The sequence below is a fragment of the Malus domestica genome, chromosome 08 (assembly GCF_042453785.1).
Source record: "Malus domestica chromosome 08, GDT2T_hap1".
Taxonomy (NCBI): Eukaryota; Viridiplantae; Streptophyta; class Magnoliopsida; order Rosales; family Rosaceae; genus Malus; species Malus domestica.
The window spans coordinates 22,316,639-22,337,129 of NC_091668.1; the positions used below are offsets into that span (position 1 = coordinate 22,316,639).

Sequence of the window (20,491 nt, forward strand, 5' to 3'; positions counted from 1 at the left end):
ACCAACACGATTAAACATGCATAGTAAGTTTACAACAATAGACTGCTTACTGGTAGGTAGCTTTTCTTGTTTTGGTGGCGGGTGTCTTTTTAAATACAAAAACAAATTGATTATTGCAACGCCATTAGTCTTTGCTTATAAGTTAATCACTTTCATATGACCCCCAACTCTTGGGGCAAGCAGCACATGCATACTCTCAGCAAACTGCAGCTGTCCAAGAGCGGACTACTTGAGCGATACCTGCTGTTTGTTTCCTGAAAAAATAAGACAGGAAAGGAGAGTGAGAATTAAAGAGCGGAACAAATGGCCGTGGGTAGTTTCGCTGTCGATGGACCTCTGGCCGTCACTGGCATCGACGGGAAGATAACGGTTTCGGTGGTTACAACGTGCATCGTCGCTGCGTCTTGCGGCCTCATATTTGGTTATGACATCGGAATTTCAGGTGCGTTGTTTTGATTATATAATTTAGTCTTTAATTTTAACGTTCGAAAATTAAATTGTTATCTGAAATGCTTTGTCTCTCTCTGTATGTCGCTGTTACAAAATACATTAATTATCCAAAAACTATTTTTATTCTTATATTTTAAGAAAAGAGAAGAAGAAGAAGAAGAAACGATGAATGAAATTAACTTCAATATTGTAGCCTGTAGATATTCAGAAGAGAATCATGGATAGTCATTAGTCACGGTTTACCTAATACCAATATTAGGTGGGTAGCAATTTGGGCATGCATTTTTCTCATGGTCGGAATTTTAACACTCGTTCTAGTTTTCTGGCACTGTAAAGACGTATTGTTTTAATTTCATGTTTAAATTTTTTATAGTAAAGTGTTAAACTGGCTTAAGAGCAACTCCAGCCCACTAAGGTAATTACCGCTTGGGCTATTGAGTAAAGGTAATTACTGTCTTAGTTAATAATAAGGGATTTTTAACGAAAAATTCACGGTACTGTTAATTTTAACGAAAAACCATATTTTTACACTAAAAAGTCAATCATGGTACTATTCACTTTACCATTTATTTTGTCCTTATCGTTAAAAGTCAAAGTTTTTAAAACCATTTTCATTAGTTTTCCTTAATAATAACTGTCCGAATGCATATTTACCCTTAAAATAAATTTCCTGGACAATTGACACTAATTTTTTTTTTAAAATAAATAAAAAGATAAATTTATGTATAATTTCGCAAAATAAACTTTTGCCGATTCCGTCACGTATCATGGTTAGGTAATTACTTTTTTTTTAATAATTTTTAATATTTATTTCTTACTTGATTAATATGAACCATTGTATGACATTTTTTTTTGTAATTCAACAACCCATATTTTGCCACATGGGTCACAACAGCTTATATGTATTTTTTTTTCCTTTAGATTTTTCCTTTTTTAAAAAAAAATTGTTGAAAAAATCTGGACCATAGGATACAAATATGTACAAACCAAATAACCGGACTCTCGTGCACGTGAAACCCACGCATCTAGCACAAAAAATATAATAACGTGGTGACGTCACACTCTCTCAGGCGTTGGGGTTGGGCTATTTTGACCTGAGTGAGCAGTCGGGCCACCCTCTTTTTACTGTAACTCGACTTGTTTGATCTGGGGGTGGAGCTCATTTTGTTGGTTTTGGTGGGATTATATTGAATCGCCCAATCCCCCTTACAATTGGGAGGGGGTGTAGTTGCTTTAATAATTCACAGGCATTAGCTAGCTACGATTCCTGCATTATATTTTACTCAATCTAGTTGACAATTCATTTATGGGTTGTGATGTTTTTATATAATAGCCTCTTGACATTTTGGCAGCCAAATTAAAGGTTTGGTTTACGCAGTTGACTGTTAGGCTAAATTTCTCCATAATCTCCATAACAAGATACCATAGATATTAGATCGGATCATTTTTTTTAATGAACGATATACCATGTGCCCCATAAAATTTGTAAAACTTTTGTAAAATCTAAACTGATTTGGGTTTGCAACTCGATGATTTTTAAGGTTGTCTCTTTTTTTAGCACAATTTTAAAACTCAATCATGAAATTTTTTTTTTAGAGTGCTACTAGACCCACCCTATTGTTCTATTTATTAACCCACATTATAATTCCACCCACCATAAAAAGTTAAAAAGTTAAAACGTCATTTCCACACTCACTATTATTCCTAAAATAACCTCTAATTAACAACTTGTCATAAATTTGTATGAATGCATTGTACAAAGTCACCGGCAACGGCTAGGACTTCATCTGCAATCGCTCTTAAATGTACCAGTGAATCCACCTTCCCAAACTCAAGTCCCCTATTTTGGCACAAGATTATAATGGTGCCCACCTGATTCAATTCCACACTAGGCCTCCCATTCGGAGCACACCCCACAATCATGCCGATCCATGAAACAACATTCCTCTCCGGCATCTCATAAAAAATTCTCTACGCACCATCAATATCCAGACACCATACATAGCGCTCAAGCAGCGAATTCCAACTCGCAACACTCCTCTCACTCATACCATCAAACACCCGGCATGCATACTCAACACCACCCCCAAACCCACTTACCAGAACCCTCCTGTGCACCTGTTCCCTTCTATCACCAACTTCGAGCACTAAAACATACGAATAGGAAAACCCATCAGCCTCCGCCTCCAAACCCACCAGCCATTTATATAATTCAACCGACTTCTGCGAAGTTTCCCTCCGAGCGTGGCCTCTGATCATATTCCCTATAGTACTACCTGTGTCTTCAACATTTTTTTAATATTTGAGGGAGTGATTGAGACACCCAAAAGCAACGTAGAATGATAAAATCCGAACAAGAATGTGGCTTTTTTGTGAGTCCATGAATTGTTAATTTGGGTGTGAATTTAGGGTGTGCTTGCAAATCACTGGAAGCAACTAGTTTTTTGCTTTGTCCCTATATGTCATTTTACAGGAGGTTAAAATTAACTTTAAAAAAATTATTAAAAGATAGGTGGAGAAATAAGACAACAAGGTGGATTTATTAGCATTCTTTTTTTATTTATAAAAACTTCATGGCACATTTTAAAAACTAATTCATGTCATGATGGTTTATCAAGAAAATTTTCTATAAGCACCTAAATTTTTATTTTCTCAAACATACCTAGATCTTTTAAGTAACAAAAATAAAAAGCTTTACCCAAATTCTTATAAAAGCGTAAGTGATGGATTGCCGTTGGTTATGGTCTTTCTCTTTAACCCACCGCTTTCTAAGTCTAAACCCTTCCCTCACGCTTATTAGCATATATTAATGCAGATCATTGTTTGTGAAAAAAATCCTATGCAAAAAAAAGACATCACTTTATATAAAAGAAAAAAAGAAACTTCAACTAGATTAATGTGTTTATAACTTTATTATACGCCATAAGAGGCTGCTAGCATCACCCCGCTCATGACTTAATGCAAGGGAGAAGTGTCCCTTTAATTCATTAGGGATAGTGTTATTCATACATTCATTTTTATCTTTCACGTATTTTTTGGTAATTTTTTGTCATTGATTTTCTTCAATTCATTCGATCCGACGATTGAAAATTGAAAATGATGTGTAAGAAGTAAAAATAGGTGTGTGGCTACCCTAACCATTTGTTAGTTTATTAGTTGATTGACATGTATGTTGCCAATAACAAAATGTTAAAAAAAAAAGAATAAAATGTTTTTTTTTTTATAAAAAAATGTTTACAACTAATATTAATATATAGAAGAGTATTCTCGTTTTAATCTTAATTTATTATTCTCTATGAATTATTTGATGATAAACTATGCTACCAATAAGGTTAGGTTGCTAAAGTCTTCAAATTTCAAATGCCCAAGAAAATAAAATATGAATTCAACCAAAGTGGTTCAGAAGCTTCGATAGATACGAAATCTTTTTTCACTAAACATAGATAAATAATTTAGTAACAAGTAGTGACATTCTGTCGATAAACTATTCTCTATGAATTATTTGGTATTACAAAATGTCAAACTATTTGGCAAGATAAGTAAGACATGTACCAGCTACCGAGATCAAGTCGATCTCCTTTGTCTTTCAGTTGGCAGATTTCAATTTTAATTTTCCGATTCTAATCATACTTGTTATATAAAAACGACCAAACATGAGGCATTCTCCCTTTCAATTAGAAATATATTTTTGTGTATGTGTTTGGGTCCAAAATATTGTATTGGGCCAAGCCTAGAGCCAAGCTTCGGTCCAGTTACATTTATCTAGAATCTTGTCATGGGCCGTCCAATCAAGGTCGGCCGAATCCTATTACGAAGAGGATTGGTTTGGATAAGGGTGAGTTAGTCGAATCCTAGTGCAACAAGGAGTCTTAAGGCTAAGGATGCTAAGAATTAGGGGATGAATCTGGTTTGTTAAGGAGTTTGGTTCAAAGTCCTATAGGAATTATAATTGGCCGAAACCTGATCAAATTGGGTTAAGGAGTTCTAATCCTAATCCATTTCTAGTTCTGTCACGCCCCGATTCCGACATACGTCTAAGATTGACACATGACGTCACCAAATACCCGTATCTCAACCTACCCCACCTCCGAGATATATACATAGCATAATTCAAGATCCAAATCTCATATAAATTTTTGTATATTTTATGGCTGCATCTAACCTCCTCGTTAGATTGCCTACGTACCCTCAATAGGGATCAAGCCATTCGGTTCATTGTTTCACTACAATCGAATATCCATCACATAAAACGTTTTGTCCCAACAATATACCACAATCCATATTATGTGATATATCAAAGAACAACAATGAAACACAACATATTTTCTAGCCATAATTATCAACAAGTCTAATCATAACAAATACAATGATATCCAACATAACAACCCCACATGATGATTAACATTTCCACTTCATCCATCACATAAATCATCATGTTTCACATATCACCATAAATCATAGTATGCAACATCTCAAAGAACGGTCAATGAAGCACAATGTTATTATCTAGCCACATTGGTCAACAAGTCTAATCATAATGGCAACAATCACAACCAACATCATTCACAATCACATCAATCAATATCACATATCATAGACCGAAATCCAGGGCTAGAGTGACACAGTTTGACCGAAGACTACATTTCTGGAAAGGGGATTTTGGACCATCCAACAGAATCAAAGCACCTAAGGGGACTCCAGACCGGACCATCACTCAACAGAATCCAAATCAGGATACAATTTCGGACCATCACTCAATGGAATCGCGGATAGAAGGGATTCCGGACCATCAATCAACGAAATCCAAATCAGGATACGATTCCGGACCATCACTCAATGGAATCCAAGTAGAACTCAGTTCCGGACCACTCAACAAACCCGAATGGAAGTCCAAGAAGCATAACTATGGCTCGAATGAACAAGACATGATTCAAGTTAGTCAATTCACAAAGACTAAACGAAATGAAACAATATTGAGCAACAAATCCCCATCACAATGGGTTATCGATCTATTACCAAACCTCACATCACCCAAGCAATTCAATAAGCATTTCAATCATATGTCACAACCATTTCCACTACACAAGTCAAATCACATTTCACTACATCATACCAATCACTATGTTTCCAACATTATATCTCAATCCATAGCTTGTAACATATCAACGAATCACGAAGCACAATATTAATATTTAATTACCTTAATCAATCAGTGAGATAGCATATCATTTCACAAATTTAATTAAAGAACTCTACATAATTCCCTACTTGGGTTATGAATAATAACATGGTAATTCTAATTTGTATTCACAAGATCCATTGTGGGTAATTCACATTCACTCGAATCTAGGGTTCTAATCTTATGGGAATTAGTGAAAGTAAGGATTCCGGACTACTCAACGGAATCCAACAACATCGGGTTCCAGACCACTCAACGGAACCAAAATATCAAACGGTTTCTCACAATCTACTCAGACCTGTTATAGGTAAAATCAATGCCTACATCATGGAAATGGTGCACTGGCCAAACGAAACTTGGATAAGCTGTGGAGCTCGGGTGAGTGACAATAATTCAAGTATAAGATATTCAATAAAAACAGACCATCGATCACAATCTATAAACATCAAGTATAGAATCATGCTTTATGGAATCATAATCAAGTCATTGAAAACTCCGTAGGAGTCACCTAACATCCAACGACTTCTCCCATTCAACCAAGCAAGATTCCCAAAAACCTTCGTTCATAAGTGCATTAAAAACTAGGGCTAGAGGGACGCGATTCGGCCGAAACCTACACAAGTAACCAAATAGGAAGTGGCCCCCCAATGCGAATTAACCAAGCAGAGTCACTCCTACAACTGTTAGAAAGTGATCACCCAATGCAGATTAACCAAGCATGATCACTGTTAAGCATACATAGCCATAAGGATTGCCCAATGCGGATTAACCAAGCGTGATCCATTTATAGTATGGTCCCCCAATGCGGATTAACCAAGCAGGACCACTAGTGACCCCTCCCAATGCGGATTAACCAAGCAAGGTCAAGATAATCAGGTAGGTAGTGATCACCCAATGCGGATATACCAAGCAAGACCATCAATGTACAACTACTACATGGTGTAGTAAGATCAACACACAACCCACGTACCCTTATCTCATCCGTTAAGATTTACATCGTAATCACTTGCACTATCAACTTCTCATGACCACTGTCTTATCATACAAGCATAAAAGTTCTACATAAACTTCTCATAAGATTTTGGGTTCACATCGTCATAAAAACAATCATATACGTCATACTAATCATACATATCTAATCACATTTCATAAATGTGTCCAAGCTACAGTCGATTCACAATTAATAAACATGGATCGATGCTAAAAAAAATAAAGATAACAATTTAATAGAAAGTACATTTAATAAACAAGTATAACTTAATATGGTGCCGCTAATACATATATCGAGACACGTCAACTAGAAACGACACGTCATCATGATGAGCCAACTAAGCTCCATCAACAACAAACTAGAGATAAGTGACACCCTAGAGTAGAGCACGTTGACTAGAACATCAACCGTCGATAAGGTAGGTCCATTAAGGTCAACAACATGAGGTTATTCAATCCGGAAGATCCGCACATCAGATTTTCGATCTGTAAGTTCTCAAAGGTCTAACAACTGACAACTAGGGTGTTCACAAAATTGTACAACGAACCAACGATCAGATTGTTATCAATCACACAAATAAGTGACGGTCCAATTTGATCACCACACCAAACAATTGAATTTTGGGAAACCGAGCTAGACATAGGTTCACAGGGTCACTAAAAGGTATTTTGTACTTAGACAACACTCATGGACGGTCCCACACACCGCCACACGCGGGTTAGTCAAGGTGGAAGGTTTAGAAACCCCAAATTTTCAACATTAACTAAATAAGCTCAAATTTACGTGGTAGCTAGAGCTCAGTAAGGGAAACATTTTTCACAACTAGGCCGACGACAAATTCTAACCGGAAACCGCCCAAAATCACCGGTGAAAACCGGATTTCTAAGGTTCTACACACCTAACTCTAAAATGAATATAAAAGCACAAACTAAGCATACCATCTTGAAGATTATGAAGAGTAGATGAAGTTTCATACCTCACTTGAAGGAAATGGTTGCTGGAATCGCCGAAAAAATGACAAAACCGCCGGAAAACCCATGAGACTTTGCTGCCTCGAACTGGAAAAATGGATAAGAAAATGGAAAATCTAACACAATAGAGTTGTAGGGCTCGTCAAGAGCTTTCCATGGACACTAAGATCACCCAAAACGGAGATCGGATGAAGAAGATACGAGCGGGTTAAGTTTGTGGTTTTATGGGTCGAAAACGCTCCAAAACGGGTCAAAAAATCAGACCCCTCCTTCCTTTTTTTTTTCTTCAGAAAACTCCCATCTTTCTAATTGGTCCCTTCCTCTTTTATTAAACTCCCTTAACCTTTAACCCACATGTGAGAATTACATAATTCCCACAATTTATAGTTCGCAACTTCAAACGTCAGTAACCATACCGTTATAATTCGGACTCACAAACGGCTTTCGCCTATGTGGTCGTGGCTTCGAGACCTATTCGAAAACGTTACTTGTGATCTCAAAAGGTCAACGAATTTTTGATAATTACCTTCAAAACTTCAAACTTCGTAACTAATTTAATTAAAATCTAAATCCAAATAAATTAATATAAATTCTCAAAAATAATATAAAATCTCAATAATACAAATATGTAGATTATAATAATGAAATCCAAGAACGGGATTTCACAAGTTCGGCCATGAGGGGGTTCGCTGCTATAAATAGAGAAGGGAATGCATCATTCAAGACCCTTTCAAATCAACACACAAATTGCTCTGTGTAAAGCTTCTCAACAACCCTGAGAATTTTTCTTCTTCCCCTTTCTTCCCGCCAACACATCTTCAGTTTGGATAAACAACACTGTGAAGGCAACTGACAACATTTTCAGTTTGGATAAACATCACTGTAGCTGTAGAATCAGTCGACTGAGGAGCACCTTCAATTTGGATAAACATCACTGCTTTAAGACCGACTGGTTATTTATCCAAGTCTTGGTCAAGAAGGATTTTCGAGTCTTTATTGGCAGATGTCATTTCATCAACATTCTCGACGAAGTGAGGTGTTGCCAAGTTACTAGACTTAGCACATTGAAAGCCGAGTATTGCTTTATGATTAGTTATTCACAAGTACATTTTAGAGTTCGGCACTCCGACGGCCGAACCACATTTACAATCAAAACATTTATCTATTTCGAGTACTTGTGTCCATATAGTTTAGTGTCAGTTCGGCGTACTTATACTCTCACGAATATAATTACCGAGATCGAACCCGACGTCGACGATTTGTGAACTTCGCAGAACTAGCAGCCTTGTCTTCAGATTCTAGAACCCGAAGGCCGAGATGTGTTCTTTTCTCGGCCACAGTCGCACGATCGAGAAGTCAGCAACGCGCCCAACACCACATCAACACATTTTACTCTCCGGCCGAGCTCGGCTGACGAATTGGCATGCCCCTCACAAAACTGAAGGACTTAGTAAACTTATTAGTTACTCGACCTGCGCGTCACATAGGCTTGTATTTTTTAGGATTAACAGTATGTCATACAATCGAATGTAAAAACTAAAGATATACCTCCATTGACACAAAGAAGCTATACACATGAAACTAATGAATAACATCTATAATTATCATATACTTTGGTGCACATCAAATACATGAAACTAATCATGAACATAAACAATTTTCTCAGGAGGAGTAACTACAATGGCACCATTTCTGAACAAATTTTTCCCAGAAGTGCTGAGAAAGGGAGGGCCCCCAAAAAACATATATTGTGTGTATGATAGCCAGGTTTTGACAGCATTCACATCCTCCCTCTACATAGCGGGGTTGGCTGCGTCGCTTGTGGCCAGCCGTCTGGCCAGGACTATCGGCCGCCGGAATGTTATGCTTCTGGGTGGCTGCACCTTCTTTGCTGGATCTGCGATCAATGGTGGCGCCGTCAATGTTGCCATGCTTATTTTGGGCCGTATCTTGCTCGGTTTTGGGGTTGGTTTCACAAACCAAGTAAGTGGACTTTCTTTATGCATGTCCTTGGGCCTGCAATGAACATGCAAACCCATAAAAAAGGTAGCATTTTAGCATTTTAAATGATGGATTTTTATTTTTTTTATTTTTTATTTTTATTTTTTTTATCTCTTTGTTGTCACCTATTTTGTACTGAAGGAGGAGAAATTTTTAGTTGTGACGAGAACACAAGTGGTACACCACTTGTTTTAATAGGAATGGTGGGAAATTGTATTTTTTAAGTTATTAACTTTTTAGAACACATATCCCACCATTTATTTAGTGACACGTGGTGTATCATCCCGTATACCAGTCACACTTAAAAATCTCTCCTGAAGGAGAGAGAGGTGGCGAGAGAGAGAGAGAGAGAGAGAGAGAGAAATATGGCTAGGGAGAATTGTATATTCTATTCTCTTTTGTCAGTGTATCTATTTATAGTAAATAATAGAAGGAGAGAAACTTGATTCCTAAAAATACAAAGCTTAATAGGAAATATATAATATAGGATTCCTATCTTAACTTTACTACGGATTTGCATAATCATATCATATAATATATTCACAACACTCTTACCATTTTATGGATCATTTATCAAGTTGATTCTTGTCTAAGTATGTGCTACAGATTACTATAACTATTTGGAAAGAAAACATATTCCGTCCCTTGAGAAACTTTCTTTTGAATCACAACACGTGTCTATCTCTTTTATTATGTGATCGATATTATTACAGATTATTGCTACTATTTGGAAAAGAAACATTTTCCATCCTTTGGGAAACTTTCTTCTGATTACAACACGTGTCTCTCTTCTTCATGTATCGATATTATTTTGTATCATGACAATTGATCATTTGATGTATCATATTTCTAATAGAGATGAATCTGATATTTTGCCCTACTTGTCTAAGAGAAAGAGTGAATTAATTAAATGGTCCACGGGTTCCTTTGTGTATATTTCCTTGATTTCATCCATTACTAACATCCCTTGTAATATTGTCACAATATAGTCTGCTCCAATCTACCTCTCAGAGATTGCACCACCCAAGTGGCGAGGTGCATTCAGCACAGGCTTTCAGTTCTTCATAGGAATTGGGGTGGTGGCATCCAACTGCATAAACTACGCCACCGCCAAGCACAGCTGGGGCTGGCGTCTCTCCCTCGGCCTCGCCATAGTCCCAGCCACCATCATGACTGTTGGCGCCCTTTTTATTTCGGACTCACCCACAAGCTTAGTAGAACGCAACAGGGTCGACCAAGCCAGAAAATCCCTAGTTAAAATCCGAGGCAAGAACGACATCGAGGACGAGCTGGCCCTTCTTATCAAGGCCAGTGAAGTTGCCAGAGCCCTCAATGAGGAGCCTTTTGTCACCATATTTCAGAGGCAGTATAGGCCTCAGCTTTTGATCGGTGCGCTTGCTGTGCCGTTTTTCCAGCAGCTCAGTGGGATTAATATCATTGCTTTCTATGCTCCTGTTTTGTTTCAATCTGTGGGTTTTGGAAATGATTCTGCTCTTATTGCTTCGATTATACTTGGGTTGGTGAATCTTGGTTCGATCCTTGTGTCTACGTATATGGTTGATCGGCATGGTCGGAGGTTTTTGTTCATGGAGGGTGGCATCCAGATGGTCATCTGTCAGGTAACTATCATCTAGCTAATATGGTATATTGAGTATACCGTGAAAAATTGCAAAATAAACTCTCTTTATTTTTTTAATTTTTAATTTTATTTTTTTATGGGAGGGCAATGTTACTTTGTCATACCATTTGACAAGCTAAGATGTTCATTTAGTTACTTTATAATATGGTGAATCTAGAATACTGATTAAGTTGATTTTAGTCTGCTTGGGGGTAGTCCATATTCACAGTTTAGTAATATAACACTAGTAAAGAATATTTGTAGGAGGTGAGTCATCCACACACCCATTTTTACTTTTCTACAACATCTTAATTTTCGGACATTGGATATAATGAATTGAAGGAAATCAAAATATATTAATTAATAAAAGGTGTGTGAGAAGTAAAAAATAAGTGTGTGAATATTACACCCCTATTTATATCGTTATAGTCACACTATTTGGCAATATAAGTTGTTTATTTAGTTACGTTATAAGACGTGAATCTAGACTATATGACTATTGATCAAGTTAATTTTTGTCTGGTTGAGTAGTCTATATTCAAAGTCTAGTATGATAAACATCTATATTGCAACATAAACCCTTATGTGGATAAAACTATTATACCCTTTTTGCATGGTCAAAAAATGAGTTCAGACAAGTCAAGATATACAGAGGATGATCGTTATCTATGTAAAAGAAGAAAAGTTTTCTTATCTGAAATGCTTTTGTGCAGGTTGGTGTGGCTATAGTTCTGGCAGCTACGACAGGTACGGATGGCAACGGCCATATCTCAAAGGGCTATGCCATACTAGTTCTTGTAATGATGTGTTTTTATGCTGCTGGTTTTGGTTGGTCATGGGGACCTTTGAGTTGGCTTATCCCAAGTGAAATATTCCCCATGAAAATTCGACCCACAGGCCAAAGCATGGGGCTAGCAGTAAACTTTGCCACCACATTTGTTCTCTCCCAAACCTTCTTGTCCATGTTATGCCATTTCAAATACGCCACGTTCTTGTTCTACGGCGGTTGGATTCTGGTGATGACCATTTTCGTTGCGCTCTTCCTGCCGGAGACTAAAGGAATCCCACTGGATCAAGTTCACACTGTGTGGGCGAAGCATTGGTATTGGCGCCGGTTCGTTGAAGGTAGCCCTAAGGTTAATGCCAATGAAAATGAGTAAAGCTAGGGATGCCAAAGTAGAACTCAAGATTTTTCGCTTCAAATGATGCGGTTGTGCTTCACTTGTTCATATTTGATTTCACTTTGAACCTCGTTTGGTTGTAATGAGAGATTTTTCAGTGCGACCGGTACACAAAGTGATACATCACGTGTCACTAAACAAATGGTGGAATATGTGTGCTAGAAAGTTAATAACTTAAAAAATAAAATTTCCCACCATTCCTATTAAAACACGTGATGTACCATTTGTGTTCCCATCACAACTAAAAATTTCTTGTTTGTAATACTAAATCATCATATCGTAATATGCCACGTTGTTTGGTGACTCCAATTTCATCTTTTTGTTTTCTTTTTTCCGGTCAACCAAGTATTATATTCGAATGGAAATCATCCCAATGTGTTAATACAGTTTTTAAGAGTATATGAATTGTATTTCCTAGCTAGGTACAATTATGTTCTATTTTTGTGATACCCGAATGCCTTTGATATTTTGAAGCAAATATGCAATATTTGGATCATAAATTGCTGTGATGACATGCTACTTTTTCTCGTGGATATGATATGGACTGAAATATAGGCAGCATGTTGTGTGAAACTCATAAGTTGACAATATAATTAATTAAGGGCTCATTTGGGAAGTGTTTTTAGATAAAATGATTTTGACTTCGAAAAATACTAAAGTGTTTTTTTTTTCAGGATTAACTTGCATTTTTACTAAGGATTGGTTCCAAAAATATTTTCTCGAAAAACGTTTTCAATCATTAAAAATCACTTCTAAAACGAACCCTAAGGATGATAAAATGCTTTAGATTCTACAGGATCAAACCTATGAAACTTAAGAATAATGGAATGGAATAAAAAAAGTAAAAGAAGAAAAGAAAGGAAACACTAATAACAAAATGAAAACTCATTCCTGATAAATTAAAAACAGAGGGAAGGAGATATCGAGATGGACAAGGGGTTTTCCGAAGTTTGTCAAGGAATGCAAAAGACTTAATTAACCATAGTGTCGTGTTCCTTAGAGAGAGTTTCTCGCGCCCCCTTTTCGGAGATTTACCGTTACCGCCGTAACAGATGGAAATAGTGAACTTGGCGTGAAGGGACAAAGATATAAGAGATCGACTGCTTATATGAAAGACAAACAGATTTGATCACGAACTCAGCTTTCCGAACCAATAAGCTTTACTAATAAGGGCATTCCATTGATAACGATAGAAAGAGAAATCCACAAAAAAGTTGATAAAAAAGGGAGAGGGGTTGAGCTTTATTAGGATTAATAATTGGGAAATAGACAAAATTGACCCATTTTCTTAATCTTGGGACACAAATAAGCAAAACAGACCATGCGCAAAACTGAAAATACTAAAATACCCACATATAAATACTAAAAATCCTTAGGTCATTGCATCATTTTTCTCATTTGGAAGAGTGGGATGTCGAAAGAGCTCTGTGAGCTCGAAGTTTCTGGGTTGAGATCATATCTCTGACCTTGGATTTTGAAGAGAGGGAAGTCGAGAGTGAAGCTTCGAAGTGAGGGTTTCTAGTTTGTATCAGTGTTTGATCCTTAAAGATATGACCTTTATACCAGATTTTCTGTTTTGGCCAGAAAGTTCCATTTTTTCAGCGAGTAAAGTTTCGGAAGCCATATTTCTACAGCCATTCAGTTCATCTCTCTCTTTCTCTCATCTCTTTCTCTCTTTCACTCGGTTATCGTCTCCATTTTTGCATCTAATTACTTGTTTTTTCAATTGGTCTTTTGGATTTGCAAAGATGGGAAGTCGAAGAAAAGAGGGATAATGAAGAAATGGCTCATAATGTGTTCTACATCAATGATTTATGGAATAAATGGGTTGTTTGTAAGATGAATTAATACTTAGAAGTTAAATTAGGGTTTGTGTTTCATGTTGGGGCCTATGGGTTGTTGAATAAACTTTACTTTTTGACGTGCTACAAAAATGGGATGGAACAATTTCTGGTTCAAGTGTTTAATTGCATAAATTTGTAAATTTTTTTTTCTGTAATGTGCATATGGTGTGCATATGGTGTGCATGGCTATAACTTAATATATGAAGCAGGAATGTTCACTAGTTATAATGCACATATGTTGGGCCTTGAAATTTAGCGAGTATGACTACAACCTAGTTGGCCTTGGCGAAATAAAATTAAGAAAAGGCTTAGAAGTGTTAAGGGTCATGCATGTCCATGAAAAAAACGACAGTGAGTATTATGTTTTTTACATGCACGGTTAAGCGATGATTGATATACGTAACAAGACTTTTCAAACAGCCATTGTAACCTTATATATGTAACAATTATGTTTTAATTGTATCCACTATATCAATAGGTCGACGTTAATTTTCTTATTAATGCAAAAAATAGCTCGTTGCTCAATCTCCAGTTCTGTGCATATCATGTGCATGTATTGTACATGTGATGTGCATGTGGTGTGCGTATAGTGTATATGGTGGTGACGTCACATGTGATGACGTCATTTTTCTGATTTTGATGAGAGAGCTGTGAGCCTGTGAGTTCTGGGTTTTTGGGTTGGCTTAGATCTATGAACATATCATGTGCATGTCACTAAAAATAGATGATTTTTAATGGGATTTTCAAAATCTAAGTTCAAGTCAAAGATTTGTAAACTACAGATCTTTAAGGTATTTCCAGAATCTAAGCCCCATATATGCTCCAATGCCATTAATTACATGATGCACGTCCACACCAAAACCAATGTTGTTACACGTATTGATACAAATAACAAATTTGGGATTTTCTTTGAACTTAGAGGGATAAGGCGTTCATCGACGGAGAAGAGAGATTGCAATAGAAAAACTGGTGTCTTTAGTTTTTCAAATGGATTTTCTTTGACATCTGAAAAATTTTTGGACTGCATATTGGTTTTGACCCGGATGGGTTTTGAATGAGATTTCGAATATGAGGAAGAAGATGATGATTTAAGGAAGAAATCCGCAATCTGTAATTGCAAGCACATAAATGTGTTCATTTCTCAAAATGGCCAATCAGCAAACACAAACAATCTCCAAATAAATCAAATCTTCCAACTGAATTTTCCGTTATCTTTTACTAATCTAAGAATAGCCAATAAATATCAATTTTAGAGAAAGAGGGAGGGAGAGAGAGTGAGTAGAGAGAAAGAAATCATAAAATATGAGGAAATAACTCATTTATATACGAGAGCAATTTGATAATTTAAAAATGTAAAAAAAAATCTTATTTTTGTCTGATTATTGTGCATATTCAAAAAATCTTATTTTTGTCTAATTATTGTGCATATTCAAAAAAATCTTATTTCTATCTCAAAATTAAGAAAATAGATCATCTTTTTCTATTTTCCTTAATAATTTGAAAATCCACGGTTAGTGTGCCCCCGATGGGGCAGATAGATGAATGACCCGTCAAAGATTGAGTTGAAAGCCAAGTGTTGTCCACTGAAGTAGTTGGCACATTACAAGGACCGATTACTTAGGTGGTTTATTAGACAACCACCACCACACCCCCCCGCGCTCCTCTCTCCCCTCTTTCTCTCTCTCTCTTCTGTCTCCTTTTCTAATGTAAAAACCCCCTTTTAAATGTAAAAAAGTTCTGGTTTCTTTTTTGTTGTGTCCTAAGTGGAACCTTAGGGTTTGCACTAGTATACTATCAATTAAAATAGTCATTTACCACTTGAATGTATTGAGTGCATAATAATTATTTTAGTAAGACGATAATATATGTCTAAAATGAAAAACAGTGAAATTTTAGAATACTTGTTCCTTATACGGGAGATTTTAAACTCAAATGTCATATTCTCTTACAATATGTATACAATCAGTTGTACTTAAAAAATACATCAACTTAAATCGGGTTTGGAGTTGGTTCAATATATGTCTAATTCAGTGAATCACATTTGGCTCAATATATGTCCAAATCTAGTAAGCCTACACACGTGCTTCACGTCATCCAGTTCATCATATACGATCTTATTTAAATTTAAAAAAAAAATTAAAATAGCAAGTGACCATTTACCAGTGGTGGAAAGATGTTAAGCCCTTACATGATGATGTGGGTTCAAACCCCATCGAGGACTAATTTAACTTCTAATCTAACAAAATTTATCATTCGACCAAAATAAATAAATAAATATCATTAGTAATTTCATTTAATATTTTTTGTTTATTTTCAATTAGAATTTTTCTTAGTATGTAATAAGAAAATAGGGTTATAAGTGTATTTTACATGCATAAGAACTAAATTGATATTGCAAACAAGTATAATATTCACAAAAAAATGTTATGTTAAGTCGGATCGGATTACCTTAATTCATCTATCCGGATTCCTTTATAATTGGATTATCTGGTTCGAATCTTATTTGGATAATCAGATGGGAGTTTTAATGAAAAACCCACGGTACTGTTCATTTTAACGAAAAACCACATTTTTACACTAAAAAGTCAAACCTAGTACCATTCACTTTACCCTTTATTTTGTCCTTATCATTAAAACTCAAAGTTTTCAAGTCATTTTCATTAGTTTTCCTTAATCAGATTGGAAACCTTGATCCATATAATTGAATAAAGTTGAGGTTCCACCATCCTATAAGCCCATGCAAGGTCTTTCCTCCCATCAATGTGAGATTTATTCTTACACGCTCTCTCATGTGTGCAAATTTTTAAGCCTAATACGTGAACAACACAAACAAACGGGTGAGGTGAAGCATGTATGGCCTTTAGGCTTCACACATGGGACAACCTGCTGTGATACTATGAAGAAAGCTAGAGTTCCATCATAAAAAAGAAAGTCAGGGTTCTACCATAAAACCAATTGGCAATAAGAAGAGTGGCCCAACCTCTTATACCCTTTTGTAAGGTTTCTTCTTTCATGATGTGTGACTCTTTTACCTTCACATCCTCACATAGCCGCTCACATGTGGCGAATTTCAAGCCGCATTGACAACAAGAATTGAGTGACGTGGAGTACGTGTAGCCGTAGGGCTTCACACATGGGTCAACATGGCTTTGATATCATGAAAAAAGTTGAAGTTCTACCATAAAACCAATTGGCAATATGAGGATAGCCTAACTTACTTATAAGTCTATGCAAAGTTCCTCCCACCATCAATATGTGATTCATTTTCAATAGTAATTACATCATATTCGGATCAGGTCCAGATCAAAAATCTGATCCATTAATATGTCTAAATCGGAATCAGATTTCTTTCGAAATAGGCTACAAAAATTGAGCTAGTCGTCTTCTCGAAACCATGACGCAAGCTGAGGTACACAACTTTTCTACTGAAACTTAAGAAGTGGTACACTCAACGAACTTTTGCCCTAGATTATATAATAGTGTTTGGGTAATACTAAGAAGACCAACTATTTACACCAAATTTTATATATTATATGACGTGGTTGTAATGATTAAATTATTACGTAAGTGTTGATTAATGACTTGCTTATTTTCTATTGTTGATAGATCATATGATTTACAAATTTAATCTAAAAGTTGGGTTTACCTAACATTACCGATAGTGTTTCACATATCCAAATTATTTCATTCTAACAAGTAAGATGCTGACACGTACATTGATCGCCAACCATCTAGTGAATAAATTTGGTGAATAGATTTTGATGAGTCATTAGTGAATCGTGTATACAAGTATACTTTGTTTTTCTTGGTTTCAAAGCCTACATGCATATGCTTGCTTTTATAATCTTGACATGCATTGTGCATATGATATAAAGCTTTCGGTTCAAAAGCTTATGACTCCCACGGGCTGACGGCCACTCAACGGTTAGCAGATTAATTAAATCTAAAAACGACTGAAAGTGATCAATCTTGGCAGGCTGCTTTAATTCTATGTAATACATTTTGTCACCCCCACCTCCATCTCAAATCAAAGCCATTAATACCAGATAATTACAATTACGTACATTCAGTGGCGGAGCGAGTTTTTGCTATTGTGACGAAGCCATAAATTTTATTAAGGAGGGTCAATCTTGAGTGATCATAAAATTATGATAAATTAGCTTCTACATAAAATTACTGAAGAAATGGTCATGAGTATCTGCTTATTAAACATAAAAATATTCCAAGTTTCCAACCTTTATATTGTTTTTTTTAACAAACGATATTATCTAAACCAAAAGAGAGAGAGATGGGCTTAGCCTCACAATGGGCTAGCAACAATGTGGTTCAACTCGCCTTTGACGAAAATCGAATTTAAGACCTCTTACTTACAAGTGAAGAAGAATACCAAGACCATAGTACTAGGTGGCTCAATCTTTATATTGTTATGAGAACTCGCCTTTGACGAAAATATACATATGCACCTTGATGAGAACTCAAATAAATAAAAAATTGAATATAAGTATGAGGAAATGAAATTAAATATCATTTATTTGATTAGGCAAATAATGAAATTATGAGATTGGGCTCGTTTGGATATGCTTTTAAAATTATTGAAAGCACTTTTAGAGAAAATATTTTTTGGTTTCAAAAGCACTTAAAGTGCTTTTCCAGAATTTACTTGCATTTATACTAAGAATTGATTCTAAAAATATTTTCACCAAAAGCACTTTCAGTCATTTTAAAAGTACATCCAAACGAGTATAAAAGCCAAGCTATATCAATATATCATATATAAATACAACTTTCCAAATTGTAAGAAGGGTCACATTTCCAAATTGTAAGAAGGGTCATATAACCTTCCTAGGCATTAACTGGCTCTGCCAGTACCGGTATATATCACTTTACCAATTATTCACGTGATGAGGGAAATACATCAAAACTGTGTACATGTATAGTTGCATAAAAGTTTGTCTCATGGTCGCTATGGGACTCTTTCAAAAGTTAAATTAGGGTTCTCAAAGCATCTCCAAAGGAGATGTCAAAATCCTAGGTGGAATGCTACTGTGTATATTTGATTTCAAAAGTCTCTCCAACTGAAGTGTTATTTGTTGACTGGATTTGAAGGCTTAGTGATTTGATGTCAAATTTGACATCAATGTTAAATTTATTTTTAATTCATTTTAATAGTGGGTCCCTTATTCTACTAACATTTCAATCAATAAAAATTTTATTTCAGCATTTTTTTAATAATTACAATCATTTAAAACTATATTTAAATAATAAAATAACATTTGACAATTTACTTGCCACATCAGTCATCAATTATAATTTGACTCTTATAATTTGACATTTCCTTTGGAGATGGTCTCATGCAATTACAAACTATAAGAGAGATACATACGTAAGAAACCCGTAACACAGTTCCATAGAGCTTATCTCATATAGTTGCTATGGGACGTTTTCAAATGTTGAATTAGGATTTTCATGCATTACATTCGGTACTTTAAGATGGTGAGCATTTAAGATGGTGAGCATGGTTGTTAAATACGTTTGTCCAATTAATTATGAAGAGAATTGGTGACTTTGAAGTTGAACCGATAAAATTAATCGGTTGAATATAAGCAATATTGTCGGTTCTTTCCCTCCTTAAGTTCATGCGGTACCGAAGCTGGATTTTCCTGCTAGGACACTAGAAATAAGTGCAATAACATTCTTTTTAATTAAAAGAAAATTAATTCTAGAATTTATGAACACACAAGAGAGTAGATATTCTGACACTTGATTCTTATATGGGGGAAACTGATTGAAGCTTGATGAATAAATTTTCACAGAGAGAGAGAGAGAGAGAGAGAGAGAGAGAGAGAGAGAGTATAAATAAATGGAAGAAGAGGTGGGTTGGGAGCATTTAACAGAAGGAAATAAAACCAGTGCTGGTGCTGGTGCTGGTGCTGGTGAGAGTGACGATCGAAAGAAAGGAGTGTCGAAGTAAGTGAGGGTGGTTTCGATGGTCATCCTTGAATTCTGCATTTAAGTGAATTCAAGATGATTTAATGAAGGCAGGTGAACAATACTTGAAACCCTCTTCCCTCAAAGCCTTTAATACTCTTTGGGACCCTTTAGGATTTTCTCAAAAATATATTCTTTTGGTAATTATCTATTGATAAATCTAGGGTACTAGTCTCCGAACTTTTGCCTAATTGAAGCTTTGATCCCTAACTTAAAAATTTTTGGAGTATTGATCCTTGAACTTATTATAATGTGAAGTAACCTAATT

General features: G+C 35.8%; 1 protein-coding gene across 1 annotated transcript; it reads left to right on the plus strand.

Moving 5' to 3' along the window:
• Nucleotides 1–12,700, plus strand: LOC103414705 (sugar transport protein 5-like). Its single transcript, XM_029107160.2, has 4 exons — nt 1–442; nt 9,258–9,574; nt 10,582–11,211; nt 11,924–12,700. The coding sequence occupies exons 1-4, from the start codon at nt 304–306 to the stop codon at nt 12,368–12,370; spliced, it is 1,533 nt and encodes a 510-aa protein (XP_028962993.1). The 5' UTR covers nt 1–303; the 3' UTR covers nt 12,371–12,700.
• Nucleotides 12,701–20,491: the final 7,791 nt, after the last annotated feature.